At 50.2% G+C, this 20,985-nt stretch overlaps 1 protein-coding gene across 6 annotated transcripts in view; it reads right to left on the bottom strand.

Annotated features, from left to right (window-relative positions):
- POLQ (DNA polymerase theta) overlaps positions 1–20,985 on the bottom strand; it is a 127,782-nt gene that overhangs the window by 96,727 nt on the left and 10,070 nt on the right. For 4 of the 6 annotated variants that reach the window (XR_012800089.1, XM_075592882.1, XM_075592884.1 and 1 more), the window contains exons 7-9: positions 20,444–20,552; positions 16,989–17,211; positions 7,533–7,692 (exon numbers count right to left, since the gene is read on the bottom strand). Coding sequence is in view for 5 of the 6 variants with exons in the window: in XM_075592882.1 (XP_075448997.1) it covers positions 7,533–7,692; positions 16,989–17,211; positions 20,444–20,552 (492 nt within the window). In the remaining variant the exon portion in view is untranslated. Of the gene's footprint in view, positions 1–331; positions 518–7,532; positions 7,693–16,988; positions 17,212–20,443; positions 20,553–20,985 lie in introns of those variants that run through there. The other 2 variants (XM_075592885.1, XM_075592886.1) reach the window with 2 other exon arrangements.

Raw genomic sequence — 20,985 nt, 5'->3', positions numbered from 1 at the left:
TACGAATTTGTGTCCAGAACCCCTAAATGTCATTGAATTCGGTTCGCAAATCAGTGCTGGCTGCAGCATGTCCAGTGAGCTTATTCTCATCCATGGGTCGAACTATAGTGGGGCAGTAATCTCTGCAATCTGATTGGTTGCGTGAAGGAGCGGCTCAGTGAGTAAAGACACTGAGTGTAAAGCAGGGAACCTGGTTCCAATCCCGGTGTCGGCTCCTTGTGACCTTGAGCAGGTCACTTTATCTCCCTGCGGTTCAGGCACCGAAAATAGATTGTTAGCTCTACGGGGCAGGGATTGTGTCTGTAAAATGTATATGTACAATGCTGCTTACTGCGCACTGTTGTAGCGCCGTGTCCCATCGAGAGAAAAGCGCGATGTTAAATTAAAGTTCGCATTATTATCCAATAGGCTTCTTGTGCAATAAGAGCTACATTGAGACTCACAGCCGCCACCAGTCTAAATTCTTCCAAAATTAAAGCGGTCTCACATTTGAATCTGGTCTGTAACCGTTTCATACGCCTAAAAGATAAAATAATGTTAAACTGTTCATGCAATGTCTTTATACATAATGTATAACCCTGTTCACTTAATGTTACCATGGACAGACATGAAAACGAGAGGTAACTCACTGTATTACTTCCTGGTAAAACATTTTATAAATAAATTATAAATAACATTTCTGTGGCAACCAGATATATGGAAGCATTGTTCACCTTACTCTCCCCTCTGGTTAAATAGTAATAGCCACCTATGGGAGCCTGTATGTTGTAGAGCTTCATTACCAAAGGCCTGTGCACTGATCACCTTCAGTAACTGGTGTTCTTATGAGACATTATGCTGAAGCAAAGTGAGCATACGAAAGGTGTCAGTAACAGTACCGCATACAGCCCAAACACTCTCATAAAATGCAACGTCCAGCCCCATCCCCTACAAAATCACATCGCTCTAACACCACACCAGACACCCATTCTATTTTACCTGCATCATATTTTAGCTTTAGTGCATTTACTGTAAAATAAAAAACTAAATACTGTACGTGTTTACATTTTAATGAAAACGCATTAAGAAAACAATGGGTGCAGGTAATCTAACCTTTACCTGCAGTGCTCGTTACATTATACTGTGCAGTTCTGCATATATTATAGCACAGAACACTCATCACATAATGCCTCCAGCTAAAGCCAAGTTATACCAGAAAGATTTTTAATTATGGTCTGACAGCGCTTCTTTAATATAGATTTTCCATGCTGGTAGTTTGTACTTTGCTAACAAAAGCAGAGAGCCTGCGGGGTGCAGCTCCCCAAGTCTCAATGCAAATCGCAAAGCTAAATAACCGGCAGCCAGTAATTTGTAATTTACTGCAGTGTGACTGCTTTGTGTTTTAGCTCAGGAGTGGCCAACGCCAGTCCTCAAGGGCCACCAACAGGTCAGGTACTAGGGATATCCGTGCTTCAGCACAGGTGGCTCAGTCAAAGACTGAACCCCCGGTGCTGAAGCAGAGATATCCTGAAAACCTGACTTGTTTGTAGCCCTGTAGGACTGGCATTTCCCACCCCTGATCTACACCCTCCTAGCTTCTTATGTGACGTCCCCCTTCTCTCACACTCTAATAAATGGGTGTTCCCTCTGGGGGAATCACAAAACATATTGCTATTAAGGTTCTGCCAAAGTATACAGCGGGGGTGCGCAAACATTTGCTCCAGCGCCCCCCTGCCTCTTGTCCCCCGGTGCATGCACCCCCCACCCCCTCCTTCGCTCAGTGCGACTTCAAAATGACGGACGGGGTCATGTGACGCTGCGTTGCTACAGCAACACGCGTGTGACATCACGCCGCATGACCCCGCGGCGTTATTTGATGCCGTGTTGCCATGGAGACGCTTCCAGACGCCGGCGGAATCACGGTAAGTTGAGGCTCCAAGGGCCTCACGCGATCCCCAAGGCATTTAAAATGAAATGCCAAGGGAAGAGCACGGGGCCTCAGCAACTTCCAGCGCCCCCCCCAGAAAAATCTCGCGCCCCCCTGGTATACAGGATACTTATTGGCAATGCACAGTATTTGCAGAGACACGCAGGCACTCGTGGGAAACAATATTACACTTAAAGACCTCTCTTTTGAATATTTTCAGACATAATATCCACTAATCTAATACTGTATTTCTCTCTTTATATCTGACCTTTGTGATCTATTTGCCTATTACTCAACCTGTAAGATAGGCTCAGTTTATATTTCATGATTTATTCTCCCCAAGCAGCAAGTGAACCAGATCCCATTGTGTTTCTGCCTCTTGATAAGGCTGCGATTACAGTAGGCGCGACGGTGCGTGACATATAGCGTGCCGTGAGAACAAATGCAGCAGTTGATATGGGCCTGGCCATAGTGCGTGCGATGCAGAGCGACCAATTTTTCGTGAGCGGTTCAGCCAATGAGGGAGAACCAGCCTGGTGACGCATCCACCACGCCTCCAGCTCAGTTCACCCATCGCTCGGGCGGCAGGCGCGCACGCCACCATACGCTCCGTCGCACACCCACTCTAAACGCGGCCTAATCTGACTGGCGCTACAAGTTTATTCTCCGTTTCCTGCTTACTCCTTAGGGTGCCCGGTAATCAACTGATTCTATCTTTCAGAATCACTCAACAGCTGGCTTCGGAAACTCCCTTAATATTAACTGGATTCTGGCCTTTGTCTAAGGTAGGGGTGCTCAACTCTAGTCAAGCCCCCCCAAGGGGTAAGGTTTTCAGGATATCCCTGCTTCAGCACAGGTGGCTCAACCAGAGCCTCAGTCAGAGACAGCCACCTGTGCTGAAGCCGGGACTGATTGAACCACCTGTGCTGGAGCAGGGATAGCGTGAAAACCTGGCCTGGCGGTAGCCCTTTCAGACTGGCGTTTCCCACCTCTGCTTTAGCACATTGCTGCCAAAGGGACGTGCAATGCATCATTCAGCAATGGGATTAAAGCAGAGGGTTCCCTCTATTTTTATATAATAGGATCATCCCATTTAGTGCTTTGCCTTTGGGATCCTCTTCTGTATTCAGTGCACAAAACAAGACGACCAAGACTTGGATATTAGGCTGAATAACAGCAATAAGGATTTCACTTTGAGGTTAGGGATGGCTCTTTATCACACTCTGGCCTTTGCCCCGCTCTCTTTCTCCCCGTGTATACGCCCCCTCCCCCCCCTTCCCAGTCACTCCGAGCCTCCCCCAGGTTGGGAAACGATGGGTTAAGGGACTCACACCTCACAGTGTATAATAAAGTTATGAAACCAAGTCACATCTTCCTCCTGTCCAAACCAATGATGCGGTAACATGCAATTGTCATTTCTGTGGCTTTAATATAAACGCCAACTAGTTCCACTGATGAATATTCTCTCCGATCCCCCCCATCCCTACGTGCTGCCATTATATGCTCCGTGTGCCTCCGGGCCAATAACTGCACAGCGAGCAAATTACAGCAACAGCCTACTGTGGGGTCTGACGCTCTGACTCTCATATATATACACATACATACATATATATATATACACATACACATATATATATATATATACACATACATATATATATATATATATACACATACATACATACATATATATATATATACATACACACACATACAAATATACATACATACATACACAAAAGACTGCGCCTTTGGTGTCTAAAACTGCAATTATATGATATAGGGATGTAATTTTTTTACATATTGCACTAGGATCGGGCGCTTTCATTTTTTCGTTATATACACACACACACACACACACACACAATCATCTATTAATTTTTTATTATTAAAGCTCGGCTAACACGGTACCGATACATCTATATATACATATACTTAAAATAAAGGACAGAACATAGAACACAGACTATATTCAGTAGGATAGCAATCAGTGTATGCACATATATTCAGCACACAATAGGTTAAAATGTTTTATGTTGCTTTTCTCATGAAGGCTTTTATGGGCAGCTTGAAACATAAGGGCAACTTGAAACCAGGACATTTTTAGTGATAAGATAAGTTCCTTAAATTCCTAGACAGATGTTTGCTGAGGGCAATTACAGCCTGGTACTAAAAAACAAGAATATTTTAGTCAGCAAAAAGGGGTTAGCTAAGATAAGTGATTTATATCTCTTTGTTCTGAGAGTATAAGAATCACTTTGAATATAGCATAAGTTACTACCTTCAGATACTTTAAACTGAGCTGAAGTATCTAGTATGTTGTATCTTTGCTAAAACTGATTGAGAATAATAAAGACTGCTGATTTGAACTGATTACATCGCAAAGACTTTTCTAACAGAATGAAGATCTGCTTAATCTCATCACGGTTTACCTGACCAGAATTAAGTATCGCAGTGATGTACAAAAACAAGAAATATTCCTGGTCAATTCTCCAAGTAGAAAATTGGTATAAACACCTGTACACTGAAGTAGCCTGAAGGTCCCGCTCTGCAGGAGAAGCTGGCGAGTGTCTGCGCCAGACATTAAATAAAAAAAAAACTATTTTTTTTCTGCTTTTTGCCAGAATTGCAGTGCATCTCAGATAACACAAACCCTTCATTTAATCCGCTCACATACCTCACACGCTCCCATGCTGTGCGGTCCCTGCCTGCTACCTGCTCTTCTAATAGTGAAGATGTTAAGTCTGTAGGACTGTAAGAAATAATGTACATTAAGTGCAGGTTCCTGCTTAAATAGAGTTTAACTTTACGCGCTGAAATTCATTTTGGATCAAAAGATGCAACTAAATGGCCCCTTTGTTAAAAGACTTCGGATAAAAATGCAACAGTTCACTAATCAACTGCGAGCCAGTTTGGGAGGAACGCAGGGATACCGTATTTATTTTCCATAAATGTATAGCCAATTCCCTTTCCCTAGCCGCTTACGCCATAAGGCAGGGGGGCTTAACTCCAGTCCTCAACCCCCTCCCCGCCCCCAACAGGTCAGGTTTTCAGGATATCCCAGCTTCAGCACAGGTGGTTCAATCAGACCCAACTTCAGCACAGGTGGCTCAGAGGTTCAGTCTTCAACTGAGCTTCTGATTGAGTCCTCTGTGCTGAAGCTGGGATATTCTGAAAACTTGACCTGTTGGGGGGGACTTAGGGACTGAAGTTCAACTGCCTGCCATAAGGTATTGAAAGTTACAGTGTTACTGATGCAGTCTGTTATAGGGGTAATTCTGAGCTCACCTCATTCTGTTATAGGGCTCACCTCATTCTGTTATAGGGATAAGTCTGAGCTCACCTCATTCTGATATAGGGATAAGTCTGAGCTCACCTCATTCTGATATAGGGATAAGTCTGAGCTCACCTCATTCTGTTATAGGGATAAGTCTGAGCTCACCTCATTCTGTTATAGGGATAAGTCTGAGCTCACCTCATTCTGTTATAGGGGTTAGTCTGAGCTCACCTCATTCTGTTATAGGGATAAGTCTGAGCTCATCTCATTCTGTTATAGGGATAAGTCTGAGCTCACCTCATTTTGATATAGGGATAAGTCTGAGCTCACCTCATTCTGATATAGGGATAAGTCTGAGCTCACCTCATTCTGTTATAGGGATAAGTCTGAGCTCACCTCATTCTGATATAGGGATAAGTCTGAGCTCACCTCATTCTGTTATAGGGGTAACTCTGAGCTCACCTCATTCTGTTATAGGGATAAGTCTGAGCTCACCTCATTCTGATATAGGGATAAGTCTGAGCTCACCTCATTCTGATATAGGGATAAGTCTGAGCTCACCTCATTCTGATATAGGGATAAGTCTGAGCTCACCTCATTCTGTTATAGGGATAAGTCTGAGCTCACCTCATTCTGTTATAGGGATAAGTCTGAGCTCACCTCATTCTGTTATAGGGATAAGTCTGAGCTCACCTCATTCTGTTATAGGGATAAGTCTGAGCTCACCTCATTCTGTTATAGGGATAAGTCTGAGCTCACCTCATTTTGATATAGGGAATAGTCTGAGCTCACCTCATTCTGTTATAGGGATAAGTCTGAGCTCACCTCATTCTGTTATAGGGATAAGTCTGAGCTCACCTCATTCTGTTATAGGGATAAGTCTGAGCTCACCTCATTCTGATATAGGGATAAGTCTGAGCTCACCTCATTCTGTTATAGGGATAAGTCTGAGCTCACCTCATTCTGATATAGGGATAAGTCTGAGCTCACCTCATTCTGTTATAGGGGTAACTCTGAGCTCACCTCATTCTGTTATAGGGATAAGTCTGAGCTCACCTCATTCTGATATAGGGATAAGTCTGAGCTCACCTCATTCTGTTATAGGGATAAGTCTGAGCTCACCTCATTCTGTTATAGGGATAAGTCTGAGCTCACCTCATTCTGTTATAGGGATAAGTCTGAGCTCACCTCATTCTGTTATAGGGATAAGTCTGAGCTCACCTCATTCTGTTATAGGGGTTAGTCTGAGCTCACCTCATTCTGTTATAGGGGTAATTCTGAGCTCACCTCATTCTGTTATAGGGGTAATTCTGAGCTCACCTCATTCTGTTATAGGGGTTAGTCTGAGCTCACCTCATTCTGTTATAGGGGTAATTCTGAGCTCACCTCATTCTGTTATAGGGGTAATTCTGAGCTCACCTCATTCTGTTTGCCTAAAAGAAATATTCACCACGACAAAATAAAGCAAAGAAGATTCATCGTACTAAAAAGCAAGTCGAGAAATCTAAAACTATTCATTGAAATGATTTGCGCACACACCTGGGCTTTTCCTAGTTAATATAAACACTTAAACTTAATGGAATATGCAGATCCCAAAGTGTTGCAGTGACTGGCCCTCCGGCAGCAAAATGGTTAAAGAGGTTTTCACTCCTACAAACATATGCTACAAGGAATTCGTCTCACCCTACAATTATTACAGGTGTTCAAAATACACAATGGGAGGTAGCCACGTTCAGTGTGATACAGCAACTAATAAATAGCATATTGTTGTAACGGCTTGAAAGAAGTTCTAAGGAACACTTACTGTGCAATACAAGTTATATAAATCACCTCTTAACCACGAGGAGATTAGCCGCTCGGAAAGGATAGCAGCGAACGTGCCGCGAGAGCTTATGAGGGCTCTTTTATAAAACTGTTCCATTTTAAATGGCTTAAGCATAAAAGTGCTTTTTAGCATGTTTGTGCAGTAACAGTGAATTTACATAACATTAAAGCTGGTTTGATGCCTTTGTTAACGGAACTCAGATAACGACAGTACATATACACGGCTTTAAAGTGAGTTGGTGAAGATTGCAGGATGCAACCTATATTTTGTAGGGGAAGGGATTGGATTCCCTTTGTATAGCATCACTGTGTTTACTGGGACCTTGCATAGGTAAAGATAAGGAAGACAACTTATTAACAAGCACTGCCCCCAAACAAAATAATAAAGTATCCGCTTTAAGAAGGATTACATTTGCTTAGAGAAGCCGAATATATTGTCAATTCATTTAAAAACATGTGACCTAGATGGGATTGGAACCACAACGCATTGTTGTGCTCCCCACGCGGAGTTCCGCTCGCCCTTACCGTCTGACTGCTGCGAGACCCTGCGGTAGAGGTTGTAGAACTCACGGGCAATTGTATCGGCCAGCTTCTCGCACCAGTTTTTGGAAGGACAGAAGAGCAAGATGGAATGGCCACCGTGCACCGTCTCGTAACACAGGCTGACAACGTGATCTTCATCTCCCTGCAAACACAAGCACGTTATCAGCAGCACTGTTATACGAGGACCCAACGCATTCCTTTAGTGCTATACAGTTACATTGTTGTTGAAGGAAAAAACCACTAGAGATCGAGGTTACTGTATATATGGCTATGATTTGGCAGTTAAACCGCCTGCCAGTGTATAGAAATGTTTAATACGACACTTGACATTTTTTTGGAATAGTTCCATATACACCATTTTTATCATGTTGCCAAATGGAAATATATACAGATGTAGCAGGTGTCATTACCCCCATTACCGTGAGCCAACACACCAAGTAACATATGGCATTTCCTTAACCATTGTTAATAATGGCACTACTGTGAACAAGCCAGCATTAATGCAATGAGTCGGTTATAGGTGCCACCTGCTACCTCTGTACAGGAGGCGGTACAGGCTGGTTTATTTATGGCTAGTTTGCAGCCACTAGTAGCAGAGGTGTTTCCCAACCCTGTGCTTCTTTATCCCAGGCGTTGTCGTACAAACTGTTAATAGAATAAGCGACAACTTTAGGGAAGTATCCATGTGTAAAATATATAGTAAGCCAAAAGGTCGACACACTCAGCGGGCTCATTTGTGTGAATCCTCGTGTGCAGTTGAACCACTGCATGACGTGACAAGGAGGACAATGAAGCAGGCTGAGGGTCCGGCAGGAAACATGCAGATGCCTCCTGAGTTATTTGCCGTATTGGCAAAGAAATGTATTTCTCCCCTTTCATCTGAAGGAATAAAGGGAAACGTTCTCTCTTCTCCGGAGTGTCGGAAAGGAAAATCCCAATGCTGAATCCACAGATTGAGTTTAGTTCAGCACAGGTGGCTCAAATCGGTCCCAGCTTCAGCACAGGTGGCTCAATCAGTCCCAGCTTCAGCACAGGTGGCTCAATCGGTCCCAGCTTCAGCACAGGTGGCTCAATCGGTTCCAGCTTCAGCACAGGTGGCTCAATCGATCCCAGCTTCAGCACAGGTGGCTCAATCGATCCCAGCCTCAGCACAGGTGGCTCAATCGGTCCCAGCTTCAGCACAGGTGGCTTAAATCAGTCCCTGCTTCAGCACAGGTGACTTAAATCAGTCCCAGCTTCAGCACAGGCAGCTCATTCAGTTTCAGTTCCAGCACCGGTGGCTCAGTCATTGGCTTAGTCTTTGACTGAGACAAAGATTAAGCCACATGTGCTGAAGCAGGGATATTCTGAAAACCAGACCTGTTGGTGGCCCTTAAGGAATGGAGTTTGCTATACCAGACTTATTGTGACGCCAACAATAATTAAAGCTACTGACGTTACAGCCAGCCTCTCCTATCCTGTAACCCCCCCAAACCACTCAAAGGGAAATAGAACATGAGTGGATCATTTTAATATTAAGCATGTGAAGATGATAAAACAGGGGAAGTAAAGCTAACCAGCGTGTTTGGGGTGTTGTGGGACCTTAACCCTATTGCTGCACGATGCATTGCAGGCCCCTCACGCAAAGAAAGGGTTGAACGGAAGAAATCATTAACACACCCATGTCACATAAGGCTTGACAATGGGAAAAAGAGCCCAAGATTTAGGAAAGGGATGCCTACAAAAGGTCAGATATCCCTGCTGTAATGAATCCTGTGTGTTGCTGTGATTACATTTTCTCTGGAAGGTTTAATGGGGCCCATAACAGCACGTCTGACCTGTATCCTGTTCTTTAATCTCTCATTAAGCGCCCCATGCTGCGCCCTGTACATGCAACAGAAGATGTTGTGCTGATAAGCCTTCCCGTAGAGAACAGACAGGCCTCCCCACGGAAGGAAAATAGTGAGGCTCTCGCTGCCATGCAAGAATACATCTCTTAGTCTCTAACAGATAACGACTGCCTCCTAGCGGATTAAAAGCAGTTACAACACTCTCTAAACAGAAGACGAACATATCCTTATTGTGACCACATTACATGAAGGTGCACGCTGGGATACTGTGTAAAAGCACTTTGTTGAAGCCACCTTTTAATATACATTTTAACCTGTTTACATAGAACCTTGTACTGTATATCTTATTTATGAGACTATGAGATACAAGTATGTAGGCTTTTGGGAAGTGTGGGAAATAGTCAGGACTTCTTCCTGTAGGAAAATATGATTAGATGCATGTTATATGACAGGGGTGGCCAACTCCGGTTCTCAAGGGCCACCAACAGGTCAGGTTTTAATGAGATCCCTGCTTCAGCACAGGTGGCTCAATCAGTCCCATCTTCAGCACAGGTGGCTCAATCAGAGGCTTAGTCTTCGCCGAGCCTCTGATTGAGCCAGCTGTCCTGAATCTGGGATATCCTGAAAACCTGACCTGTTGGTATCCCGTGAGGACTTCAGTTGTCCCCCCCAGGTTAACTATATTAAGCAGCAAAGGATTGATTTAACCAATCTGCAGTAAGCAAGTGATTTGAGCCATCTAGAAATGGCTCCTAAAGTGGGGTTACAACCTTAACTGTGCTAACAAGGAGCCAGTGGGTCGCTGGAAGTCAGTGGACAGTGGAGCAGCAGAACTTCACAAGTGATTACGTGAAACTTCAAAAAGTTGACACCATTGAAAGCAGGCGCTGACACCAGTATCAGGCCGAGTCCGTGGTGCAGGCACGATGGAGCACGTGGCTTCGCACGCGTGTCAGCCGAGCGATCTCTGGACTACAGATCCCTGTGACAGAGAGGCGTGGCCGATGACGTCACAGAGCTGGTTCGCCCTCATTCGGTGAACCGCTCACGTGACCCGGCCGTTGCGAGACAAAATAAAAAAAAATGCGGTCTCGTGAAAAAACAGCCACGCCACTATAGACAGCGACCCAGCACGCCAACACGTGGCTAAGGGCACAGCGACCCAGCACGCCAACCCGTGGCTAAGAGCACAGCGACCCAGCACGCCAACACGTGGCTAAGGGCACAGTGACCCAGAACGCCAACACGTGGCTAAGGGCACAGCGACCCAGCACGCCAACCCGTGGCTAAGGGCACAGCGACCCAGCACGCCAAAAAGTGGCTAAGGGCACAGCGACCCAGCACGCCAAAAAGTGGCTAAGGGCACAGCGACCCAGCACGCCAACAAGTGGCTAAGGGCACAGTGACCCAGCACGCCAACAAGTGGCTAAGGGCACAGCGATCCAGCACGCCAACACGTGGCTAAGGGCACAGCGATCCAGCACGCCAACAAGTGGCTAAGGGCACAGCGACCCAGCACGCCAACCCGTGGCTAAGGGCACAGCGAACCAGCACGCCAACAAGTGGCTAAGGGCACAGTGACCCAGCACGCCAACACGTGGCTAAGGGCACAGCGACCCAGCACGCCAACACGTGGCTAAGGGCACAGCGACCCAGCACGCCAACACGTGGCTAAGGGCACAGTGACCCAGCACGCCAACACGTGGCTAAGAGCACAGCAACCCAGCACGCCAACCCGTGGCTAAGAGCACAGCGACCCAGCACGCCAACCCGTGGCTAAGGGCACAGCGAACCAGCACGCCAACAAGTGGCTAAGGGCACAGTGACCCAGCACGCCAACACGTGGCTAAGGGCACAGCGACCCAGCACGCCAACACGTGGCTAAGAGCACAGCGACCCAGCACGCCAACACGTGGCTAAGAGCACAGCGACCCAGCACGCCAACACGTGGCTAAGGGCACAGTGACCCAGCACGCCAACACGTGGCTAAGGGCACAGTGACCCAGCACACGGCTAAGGGCACAGTGACCCAGCACGCCAACAAGTGGCTAAGGGCACAGCGACCCAGCACGCCAACAAGTGGCTAAGGGCACAGCGACCCAGCACGCCAACAAGTGGCTAAGGGCACAGCGACCCAGCACGCCAACAAGTGGCTAAGGGCACAGCGACCCAGCACGCCAACAAGTGGCTAAGGGCACCGCGACCCAGCACACCAACAAGTGGCTAAGGGCACAGTAACCCAGCACGCCAACACGTGGCTAAGGGCACAGCGACCCAGCACGCCAACACGTGGCTAAGGGCACAGTGACTCAGCACGCCAACACGTGGCTAAGGGCACAGTGACCCAGCACACCAACACGTTACTAAGGGCACAGCGACCCAGCACACCAACCCGTGGCTAAGGGCACAGTGACCCAGCACGCCAACACGTGGCTAAGAGCACAGTGACCCAGCACGCCAACAAGTGGCTAAGGGCACAGTGACCCAGCACGCCAACACGTGGCTAAGAGCACAGTGACCCAGCACGCGGCTAAGGGCACAGTGACCCAGCACGCCAACAAATGGCTAAGGGCACAGTGTCCCAGCACGCCAACAAGTGGCTAAGGGCACAGCGACCCAGCACGCCAACAAGTGGCTAAGGGCACAGCGACCCAGCACGCCAACACGTGGCTAAGGGCACAGTGACCCAGCACGCCAACACGTGGCTAAGGGCACAGTGACCCAGCACGCCAACACGTGGCTAAGGGCACAGTGACCCAGCACGCCAACAAGTGGCTAAGGGCACAGTGACCCAGCATGCCAACAAGTGGCTAAGGGCACAGTGACCCAGCACGCCAACACGTGGCTAAGGGCACAGCGACCCAGCACGCCAACAAGTGGCTAAGGGCACAGCGACCCAGCACGCCAACACGTGGCTAAGGGCACAGCAACCCAGCACGCCAACACGTGGCTAAGGGCACAGCAACCCAGCACGCCAACACGTGGCTAAGGGCACAGCGACCCAGCACGCCAACAAGTGGCTAAGGGCACAGCGACCCAGCACGCCAACAAGTGGCTAAGGGCACAGCGACCCAGCACGCCAACACGTGGCTAAGGGCACAGCAACCCAGCACGCCAACACGTGGCTAAGGGCACAGCAACCCAGCACGCCAACACGTGGCTAAGGGCACAGCGACCCAGCACGCCAACAAGTGGCTAAGGGCACAGCGACCCAGCACGCCAACAAGTGGCTAAGGGCACAGCGACCCAGCACGCCAACAAGTGGCTAAGGGCACAGCGACCCAGCACGCCAACAAGTGGCTAAGGGCACAGCGACCCAGCACACCAACAAGTGGCTAAGGGCACAGTGACCCAGCACGCCAACAAGTGGCTAAGGGCACAGTGACCCAGCACGCCAACAAGTGGCTAAGGGCACAGTGACCCAGCACGCCAACACGTGGCTAAGGGCACAGTGACTCAGCACGCCAACACGTGGCTAAGGGCACAGTGACCCAGCACACCAACACGTGGCTAAGGGCACAGCGACCCAGCACACCAACCCGTGGCTAAGGGCACAGTGACCCAGCACGCCAACACGTGGCTAAGAGCACAGTGACCCAGCACGCCAACAAGTGGCTAAGGGCACAGTGACCCAGCACGCCAACACGTGGCTAAGAGCACAGTGACCCAGCACGCGGCTAAGGGCACAGTGACCCAGCACGCCAACACGTGGCTAAGGGCACTGTGTCCCAGCACGCCAACAAGTGGCTAAGGGCACAGTGTCCCAGCACGCCAACAAGTGGCTAAGGGCACAGCGACCCAGCACGCCAACAAGTGGCTAAGGGCACAGCGACCCAGCATGCCAACAAGTGGCTAAGGGCACAGCGACCCAGCACGCCAACACGTGGCTAAGGGCACAGTGACCCAGCACGCCAACACGTGGCTAAGGGCACAGTGACCCAGCACGCCAACAAGTGGCTAAGGGCACAGTGACCCAGCATGCCAACAAGTGGCTAAGGGCACAGTGACCCAGCACGCCAACACGTGGCTAAGGGCACAGCGACCCAGCACGCCAACAAGTGGCTAAGGGCACAGCGACCCAGCACGCCAACCGTAAGGGCACAGTGAACCAGCACGCCAACACGTGGCTAAGGGCACAGCGACCCAGCACGCCAACAAGTGGCTAAGGGCACAGTGACCCAGCACGCCAACACGTGGCTAAGGGCACAGCGACCCAGCACGCCAACAAGTGGCTAAGGGCACAGTGACCCAGCACGCCAACACGTGGCTAAGGGCACAGTGACCCAGCACGCCAACACGTGGCTAAGGGCACAGTAACCCAGCACGCCAACACGTGGCTAAGGGCACAGCGACCCAGCACGCCAACACGTGGCTAAGGGCACAGTGACTCAGCACGCCAACACGTGGCTAAGGGCACAGTGACCCAGCACACCAACACGTGGCTAAGGGCACAGCGACCCAGCACACCAACCCGTGGCTAAGGGCACAGTGACCCAGCACGCCAACACGTGGCTAAGAGCACAGTGACCCAGCACGCCAACAAGTGGCTAAGGGCACAGTGACCCAGCACGCCAACATGTGGCTAAGAGCACAGTGACCCAGCACGCGGCTAAGGGCACAGTGACCCAGCACGCCAACAAATGGCTAAGGGCACAGTGTCCCAGCACGCCAACAAGTGGCTAAGGGCACAGCGACCCAGCACGCCAACAAGTGGCTAAGGGCACAGCGACCCAGCACGCCAACACGTGGCTAAGGGCACAGTGACCCAGCACGCCAACACGTGGCTAAGGGCACAGTGACCCAGCACGCCAACACGTGGCTAAGGGCACAGTGACCCAGCACGCCAACAAGTGGCTAAGGGCACAGTGACCCAGCATGCCAACAAGTGGCTAAGGGCACAGTGACCCAGCACGCCAACACGTGGCTAAGGGCACAGCGACCCAGCACGCCAACAAGTGGCTAAGGGCACAGCGACCCAGCACGCCAACACGTGGCTAAGGGCACAGCAACCCAGCACGCCAACACGTGGCTAAGGGCACAGCAACCCAGCACGCCAACACGTGGCTAAGGGCACAGCGACCCAGCACGCCAACAAGTGGCTAAGGGCACAGCGACCCAGCACGCCAACAAGTGGCTAAGGGCACAGCGACCCAGCACGCCAACACGTGGCTAAGGGCACAGCAACCCAGCACGCCAACACGTGGCTAAGGGCACAGCAACCCAGCACGCCAACACGTGGCTAAGGGCACAGCGACCCAGCACGCCAACAAGTGGCTAAGGGCACAGCGACCCAGCACGCCAACAAGTGGCTAAGGGCACAGCGACCCAGCACGCCAACAAGTGGCTAAGGGCACAGCGACCCAGCACGCCAACAAGTGGCTAAGGGCACAGCGACCCAGCACACCAACAAGTGGCTAAGGGCACAGTGACCCAGCACGCCAACAAGTGGCTAAGGGCACAGTGACCCAGCACGCCAACAAGTGGCTAAGGGCACAGTGACCCAGCACGCCAACACGTGGCTAAGGGCACAGTGACTCAGCACGCCAACACGTGGCTAAGGGCACAGTGACCCAGCACACCAACACGTGGCTAAGGGCACAGCGACCCAGCACACCAACCCGTGGCTAAGGGCACAGTGACCCAGCACGCCAACACGTGGCTAAGAGCACAGTGACCCAGCACGCCAACAAGTGGCTAAGGGCACAGTGACCCAGCACGCCAACACGTGGCTAAGAGCACAGTGACCCAGCACGCGGCTAAGGGCACAGTGACCCAGCACGCCAACACGTGGCTAAGGGCACTGTGTCCCAGCACGCCAACAAGTGGCTAAGGGCACAGTGTCCCAGCACGCCAACAAGTGGCTAAGGGCACAGCGACCCAGCACGCCAACAAGTGGCTAAGGGCACAGCGACCCAGCATGCCAACAAGTGGCTAAGGGCACAGCGACCCAGCACGCCAACACGTGGCTAAGGGCACAGTGACCCAGCACGCCAACACGTGGCTAAGGGCACAGTGACCCAGCACGCCAACAAGTGGCTAAGGGCACAGTGACCCAGCATGCCAACAAGTGGCTAAGGGCACAGTGACCCAGCACGCCAACACGTGGCTAAGGGCACAGCGACCCAGCACGCCAACAAGTGGCTAAGGGCACAGCGACCCAGCACGCCAACCGTAAGGGCACAGTGAACCAGCACGCCAACACGTGGCTAAGGGCACAGCGACCCAGCACGCCAACAAGTGGCTAAGGGCACAGTGACCCAGCACGCCAACACGTGGCTAAGGGCACAGCGACCCAGCACGCCAACAAGTGGCTAAGGGCACAGTGACCCAGCACGCCAACACGTGGCTAAGGGCACAGTGACCCAGCACGCCAACACGTGGCTAAGGGCACAGTGACACAGCACGCCAACACGTGGCTAAGGGCACAGTGACCCAGCACGCCAACACGTGGCTAAGGGCACAGTGACACAGCACGCCAACACGTGGCTAAGGGCACAGTGACACAGCACGCCAACACGTGGCTAAGGGCACAGTGACACAGCACGCCAACACGTGGCTAAGGGCACAGTGACCCAGCACGCCAACACGTGGCTAAGGGCACAGTGACCCAGCACGCCAACACGTGGCTAAGGGCACAGTGACCCAGCACGCCAACACGTGGCTAAGGGCACAGTGACCCAGCACGCGGCTAAGGGCACAGTGACCCAGCACGCCAACACGTGGCTAAGGGCACAGTGACCCAGCACGCGGCTAAGGGCACAGTGACCCAAGAAATCAAGCAACAACGATGGGGTAATACTCTAACTCACTAGGAGGCTGGGGACAGTATTTTATTACCCCATGGTTGTTGCTTGATTTATTGGGTCACTGTGCCCTTAGCCAATTGTTGGCGTGCTGGGTCTCTGTACCCTTAGCCTTTATTGGCTTGCGTGACCTCTTTTTAGAGGCATTCATTGACCAGTTCATTTGTAGTGGTTACCTATCGCCTCTATTTGATATAAGCACATAGTGCTAGTATTTTAATGTGTTCTATTGTACTCGCCCTATTTAGTCTGGTCCAAATATTTTAATGCATATCAATTAACCAGTTATTTTAATTCACTAATTATGCAATACATTCAGGACCAGCATCACGGTTTTCTTTGGCCTCTCATATTTGTGTTAAGGTACTTTCCCCTATACAGACATTGAGTGCACGATATAGGGACTTATCTGGGTGGTAGTGTCTATGCTCCATCTGTGGTTTCTATCTGTTGTCTATTGTATGATTATCAACGCTGCATCTTCTGCTATGGTCTATGGTGTAGGGGAGCTGCTGCATTTTGAGGCCTTGTCTTGCTATTTTAGATTTCCTATGATTTGTTTTGTGTCAGAACTGAAACACACATTTTTTTATATATCCACCTAAAGCCGTTGTTGCAAAAAGTATCAAGATTTCTCGTTTCCTTTTCATAACCAAATGGCATCATACAGAACTCAGTTAGGGATCAGAAATAAAGTGACGACAACAAAGTAAAGGTAACGAGTATACAGGAAGCGTAACCTGCAGGGTGATGGGAATTCTGACAGATATTCGGTCATCCTTTGCTTCTAACATGCATGTCCTTACCTTCACGTGTATTAACGGCTGAAATTCACGCACAGGCGTCATTGTAGAGTCATACACGGTTGTGCCAATCTTCACATGTTCCAAGAGTGGCACAGGGCGGAAGTCCGTATGATACAGCTCAGCATTTAACCAGGAAGCCAGCAGGTTTAGATTGGGAAGGGTGGCACTCATACCCACAATCTGTACATCGCTGAAGGAGGCACAGCCCTGTGCATCTGTATTTCTGCAATGTGGGGGTGCACACAGTAACTCTGGGGAATTATTGGATGTTTACAACAGACTTATTTAAGTCATCACATGTACTTCCCATTATAACATAGGTTTAGGATTTCAGCCCTTTGTTGAAACCTTATTCACAACGTCAGAAATACGGTAGCAAAGAGGTTAGTAGCGTTCCAGCCGTTTTACTAATACGCAATGTCGCCATGTTCATTTTCAGGTTTTCTTTCACTTATAGTGATGTACAAAGTTATAAAGATCCTAACAGTCAGCAAAAATCTATTGCTCATGGTAAAAACACTGTTGGTGTGTACTGTAATGGTATGGATCTGTAATGGGGAAATGTCCTTTCCTGCTACGCGGTATTTTAAGTAGAACAATGGACCACGCGGTACTGGGAGAAGTGCAGGAACGTGTCTTCAATCAAACAGCTCTTGGAATCCTTGTGATCCAGTGAGGTTAAAGGAAAGACAGAAAAGACAGAAGAGCAGAAATTCCAAGATACCACAAATGAAAATCCCACGTTGTGAGCACATTCATGTGTCTCAGACAGGTCTGCACCCCTCCTTCACACCAACTCCTAGCGCAGGGGTGAGCAAACTTTTTATGCCGAGCCCCCCTTTTCATCCATGAAATTTCTCGGGCCCCCCCTGCCTGATGTAATAAAAATCACATGACGTCAGCGCACGTGAGCTGGTTCAGCCATTGAGGGCGAACCAGCTTTGTAACGCCCCCGCCACGCGTCTACAAAAAAAGTATTTATAACACAAATTACATCACTTAAAAATAAATATTATGGTATTTGTCTAATAGCGTCCCCATTTCTGCAGTATTATTAATCTCTCTCTTCCCGCCACATTAGAATCTCTCAGGACCTCTCTCCCCTCTGCCAGTCTCTCCCTCCCCCTGTATTTCTCACTCCCCCTCCAGTCCCTCTCTATCCCTCCCCTCAGTGTCTCCCCCCATTGTCTCTCACTCTCTCCCCTCTGCCAGTCTCTCACTCCTCTCCCAGTCTCTCCCTCTCCTTGTATTTCTCACTCCCCCTCCAGTCCCTCTCTATTCCTCCCCTCAGTGTCGCCCCCTCTCTCCCCCCACTCCCCCCACTCTCTCTTTCCCTCCCCCCAGTGTGTGTCTCTTTCTCCCTCCCCCCATTCTCACTCTCTCCCCTCTTCCAGTTTCACACTCCTCTTCCAGTCTCTCCCTCTCCCTGTATTTCTCACTCCCCCTCCAGTCCCTCTCTATCCCTCCCCTCAGTGTCTCCCCCCACTCTCTTTCCCTCCCCCTGTGTGTCTCTCCCTCCCCCCATTGTCTCTCCCTCCCCCCAGTATCTCTCTTGCACTCTCCAACCAGCTATTGTTTCTCCCTCCACCCGGTGTCTCTCTCACACTCTCCCTCCAGCCATTGTGTGTCTTTCTCCCTCCTGCCAGTGTCTCCCTCCCACCAGTGTCTCTCTCATCCCCATCCCCATGTAGCTCTTTCACCCCCCCTCCCCATGTCACACTCACTCTCACCCCCCTCCCCATCTCACACTCTCACCCCCCTCATGTCACTCACACCCCTCCCCATGACCCAGTCACTCCCCCATGCCCCAGTCTCACCCCCCCATGTCTCACTCTCTCCCCCCCCATGTGCCAGTCTCAACCCCCCCCCCATGTCCAAGTCTCACTCCCCCATGTCCCAGTCTCACCCCCCCATGTCCCAGTCTCACTCCCCCATGTGCCAGTCTCCCCCCCCCCTCCCCATGTCCCAGTTTCACTCCCCCCCCCCCCCTCCCCATGTCCCAGTTTCACTCCCCTCCCCATGTCCCAGTTTCACTCCCCTCCCCATGTCCCAGTTTCACTCCCCCCCCCCCTCCCCATGTCCCAGTTTCACTCCCCCCCCCCTCCCCATGTCCCAGTTTCACTCCCCCCCCCCTCCCCATGTCCCAGTTTCACTCACCCCCCTCCCCATGTCCCAGTTTCACTCACCCCCCCCTCCCCATGTCCCAGTTTCACTCACCCCCCCCTCCCCATGTCCCAGTTTCACTCACCCCCCCCTCCCCATGTCCCAGTTTCACTCACCCCCCCCTCCCCATGTCCCAGTTTCACTCACCCCCCCCTCCCCATGTCCCAGTTTCACTCACCCCCCCCTCCCCATGTCCCAGTTTCACTCACCCCCCCCTCCCCATGTCCCAGTTTCACTCACCCCCCCCTCCCCATGTCCCAGTTTCACTCACCCCCCCCTCCCCATGTCCCAGTTTCACTCACCCCCCCCTCCCCATGTCCCAGTTTCACTCACCCCCCCCTCCCCATGTCCCAGTTTCACTCACCCCCCCCTCCCCATGTCCCAGTTTCACTCACCCATGTCCCAGTCTCACTCACCCCCTCTCCCCATGTCACAAAGCTGATGCAGGAAGCAGGGAGATGCTACTGTGCACAGCACGTTACTTAGCACAGCACGTTACTTAGCACAGCACAGCGCCACCTAATGGCCAAAATAAAAATTGCAGCTGCAGACGGCTTTTTTCCCTCTGCTACTGGCAATAATCGCCGCTGCTTCCTGCGCCCCCCCTAAACAATCTTGCGCCCCCCCAGGGGGGCGCGCCCCCCAGTTTGCGCACCGCTGTCCTAGCGTACAGTGCTTCCTCTGCAGCTAGGGATTCTGGGAAATGACGTGCAAATGAGCACAAGTGTCACCTTCCATTGACATGAACCCATATAAGCTTAAGCCTCCCGCATTACACAGCTTGTCAGAACAGCAGGTAATTTCCCAGAATCCCTTGCTGCAGTGGAAGCACTGTATGCTGGGTGGTAATGGGGAAGGGCAGGGTTGCAGACCTGTCTGAACACGTGAATGTGCTCACACGGGGGATTTTCATTTGCTGCATGCCATATGGTGGAGGATTTTTGTCACTTTTGTACTCACCATAACCAATTTAAGATACCACATTGTGAACCCGGGGAACCAGGATTTTTGCAGATCGATCACTGGTGAACGGATTGATTGGCAGTTAAGATAATTATATTGCTTTAAATGTGCTGCACTTATTTTTTTATTTTTTAAATGACGAGAGCGAAGTATCTGACATATTTTGGCTAAAAGATTGAACTAAATGACCCATACTTATGAGAAGAAAAAAAACATATATAAATGAAATACATCATTTGTCATATTAGACGTGCATTGGGGCTCATTTGCAAACTGTTACATTTTGCAGACTGCTGTATGAAGTAATCGCCAATTCAATTATTACTTACCTGGCAGCCCTTTTCTGAGTAACATAGCGAACCTTGGTGAGCAGAAGTTCCAGCAAGTAACCCCGGTGAGAATCTCCCAGCATGTGCAGCTCATCTACAACCATCATCCCTGTGTATAGAACCAACATGTCAGGTACAGAACAACCATCATCCCTGTGTATAGAACCAACATGTCAGGTACAGTACAACCATCATCCCTGTGTATAGAACCAACATGTCAGGTACAGTACAACCATCATCCCTGTGTATAGAACCAACATGTCAGGTACAGTACAGCCATCATTCCTTGTGTAATAGAACCAACATGTCAGGAACAGAACAACAATCATTCCCTGTATAATAGAAGCAACATGTCAGGTACAGAACAACCATCATTCCCTGTGTCATAGAAGCAACATGTCAGGTACAGAACAACCATCATTCCCTGTGTCATAGAACCAACATGTCAGGTACAGAACAACCATCATTCCCTGTGTCATAGAACCAACATGTCAGGTACAGAACAACCATCATTCCCTGTGTAATAGAACCAACATGTCAGG

The sequence above is a fragment of the Ascaphus truei genome, chromosome 3, assembly GCF_040206685.1.
Source record: "Ascaphus truei isolate aAscTru1 chromosome 3, aAscTru1.hap1, whole genome shotgun sequence".
NCBI lineage: Eukaryota > Metazoa > Chordata > Amphibia > Anura > Ascaphidae > Ascaphus > Ascaphus truei.
The sequence above is the reverse complement of the archived record's forward strand: the minus strand, read 5'-3'. Positions and strand labels throughout refer to the sequence as shown.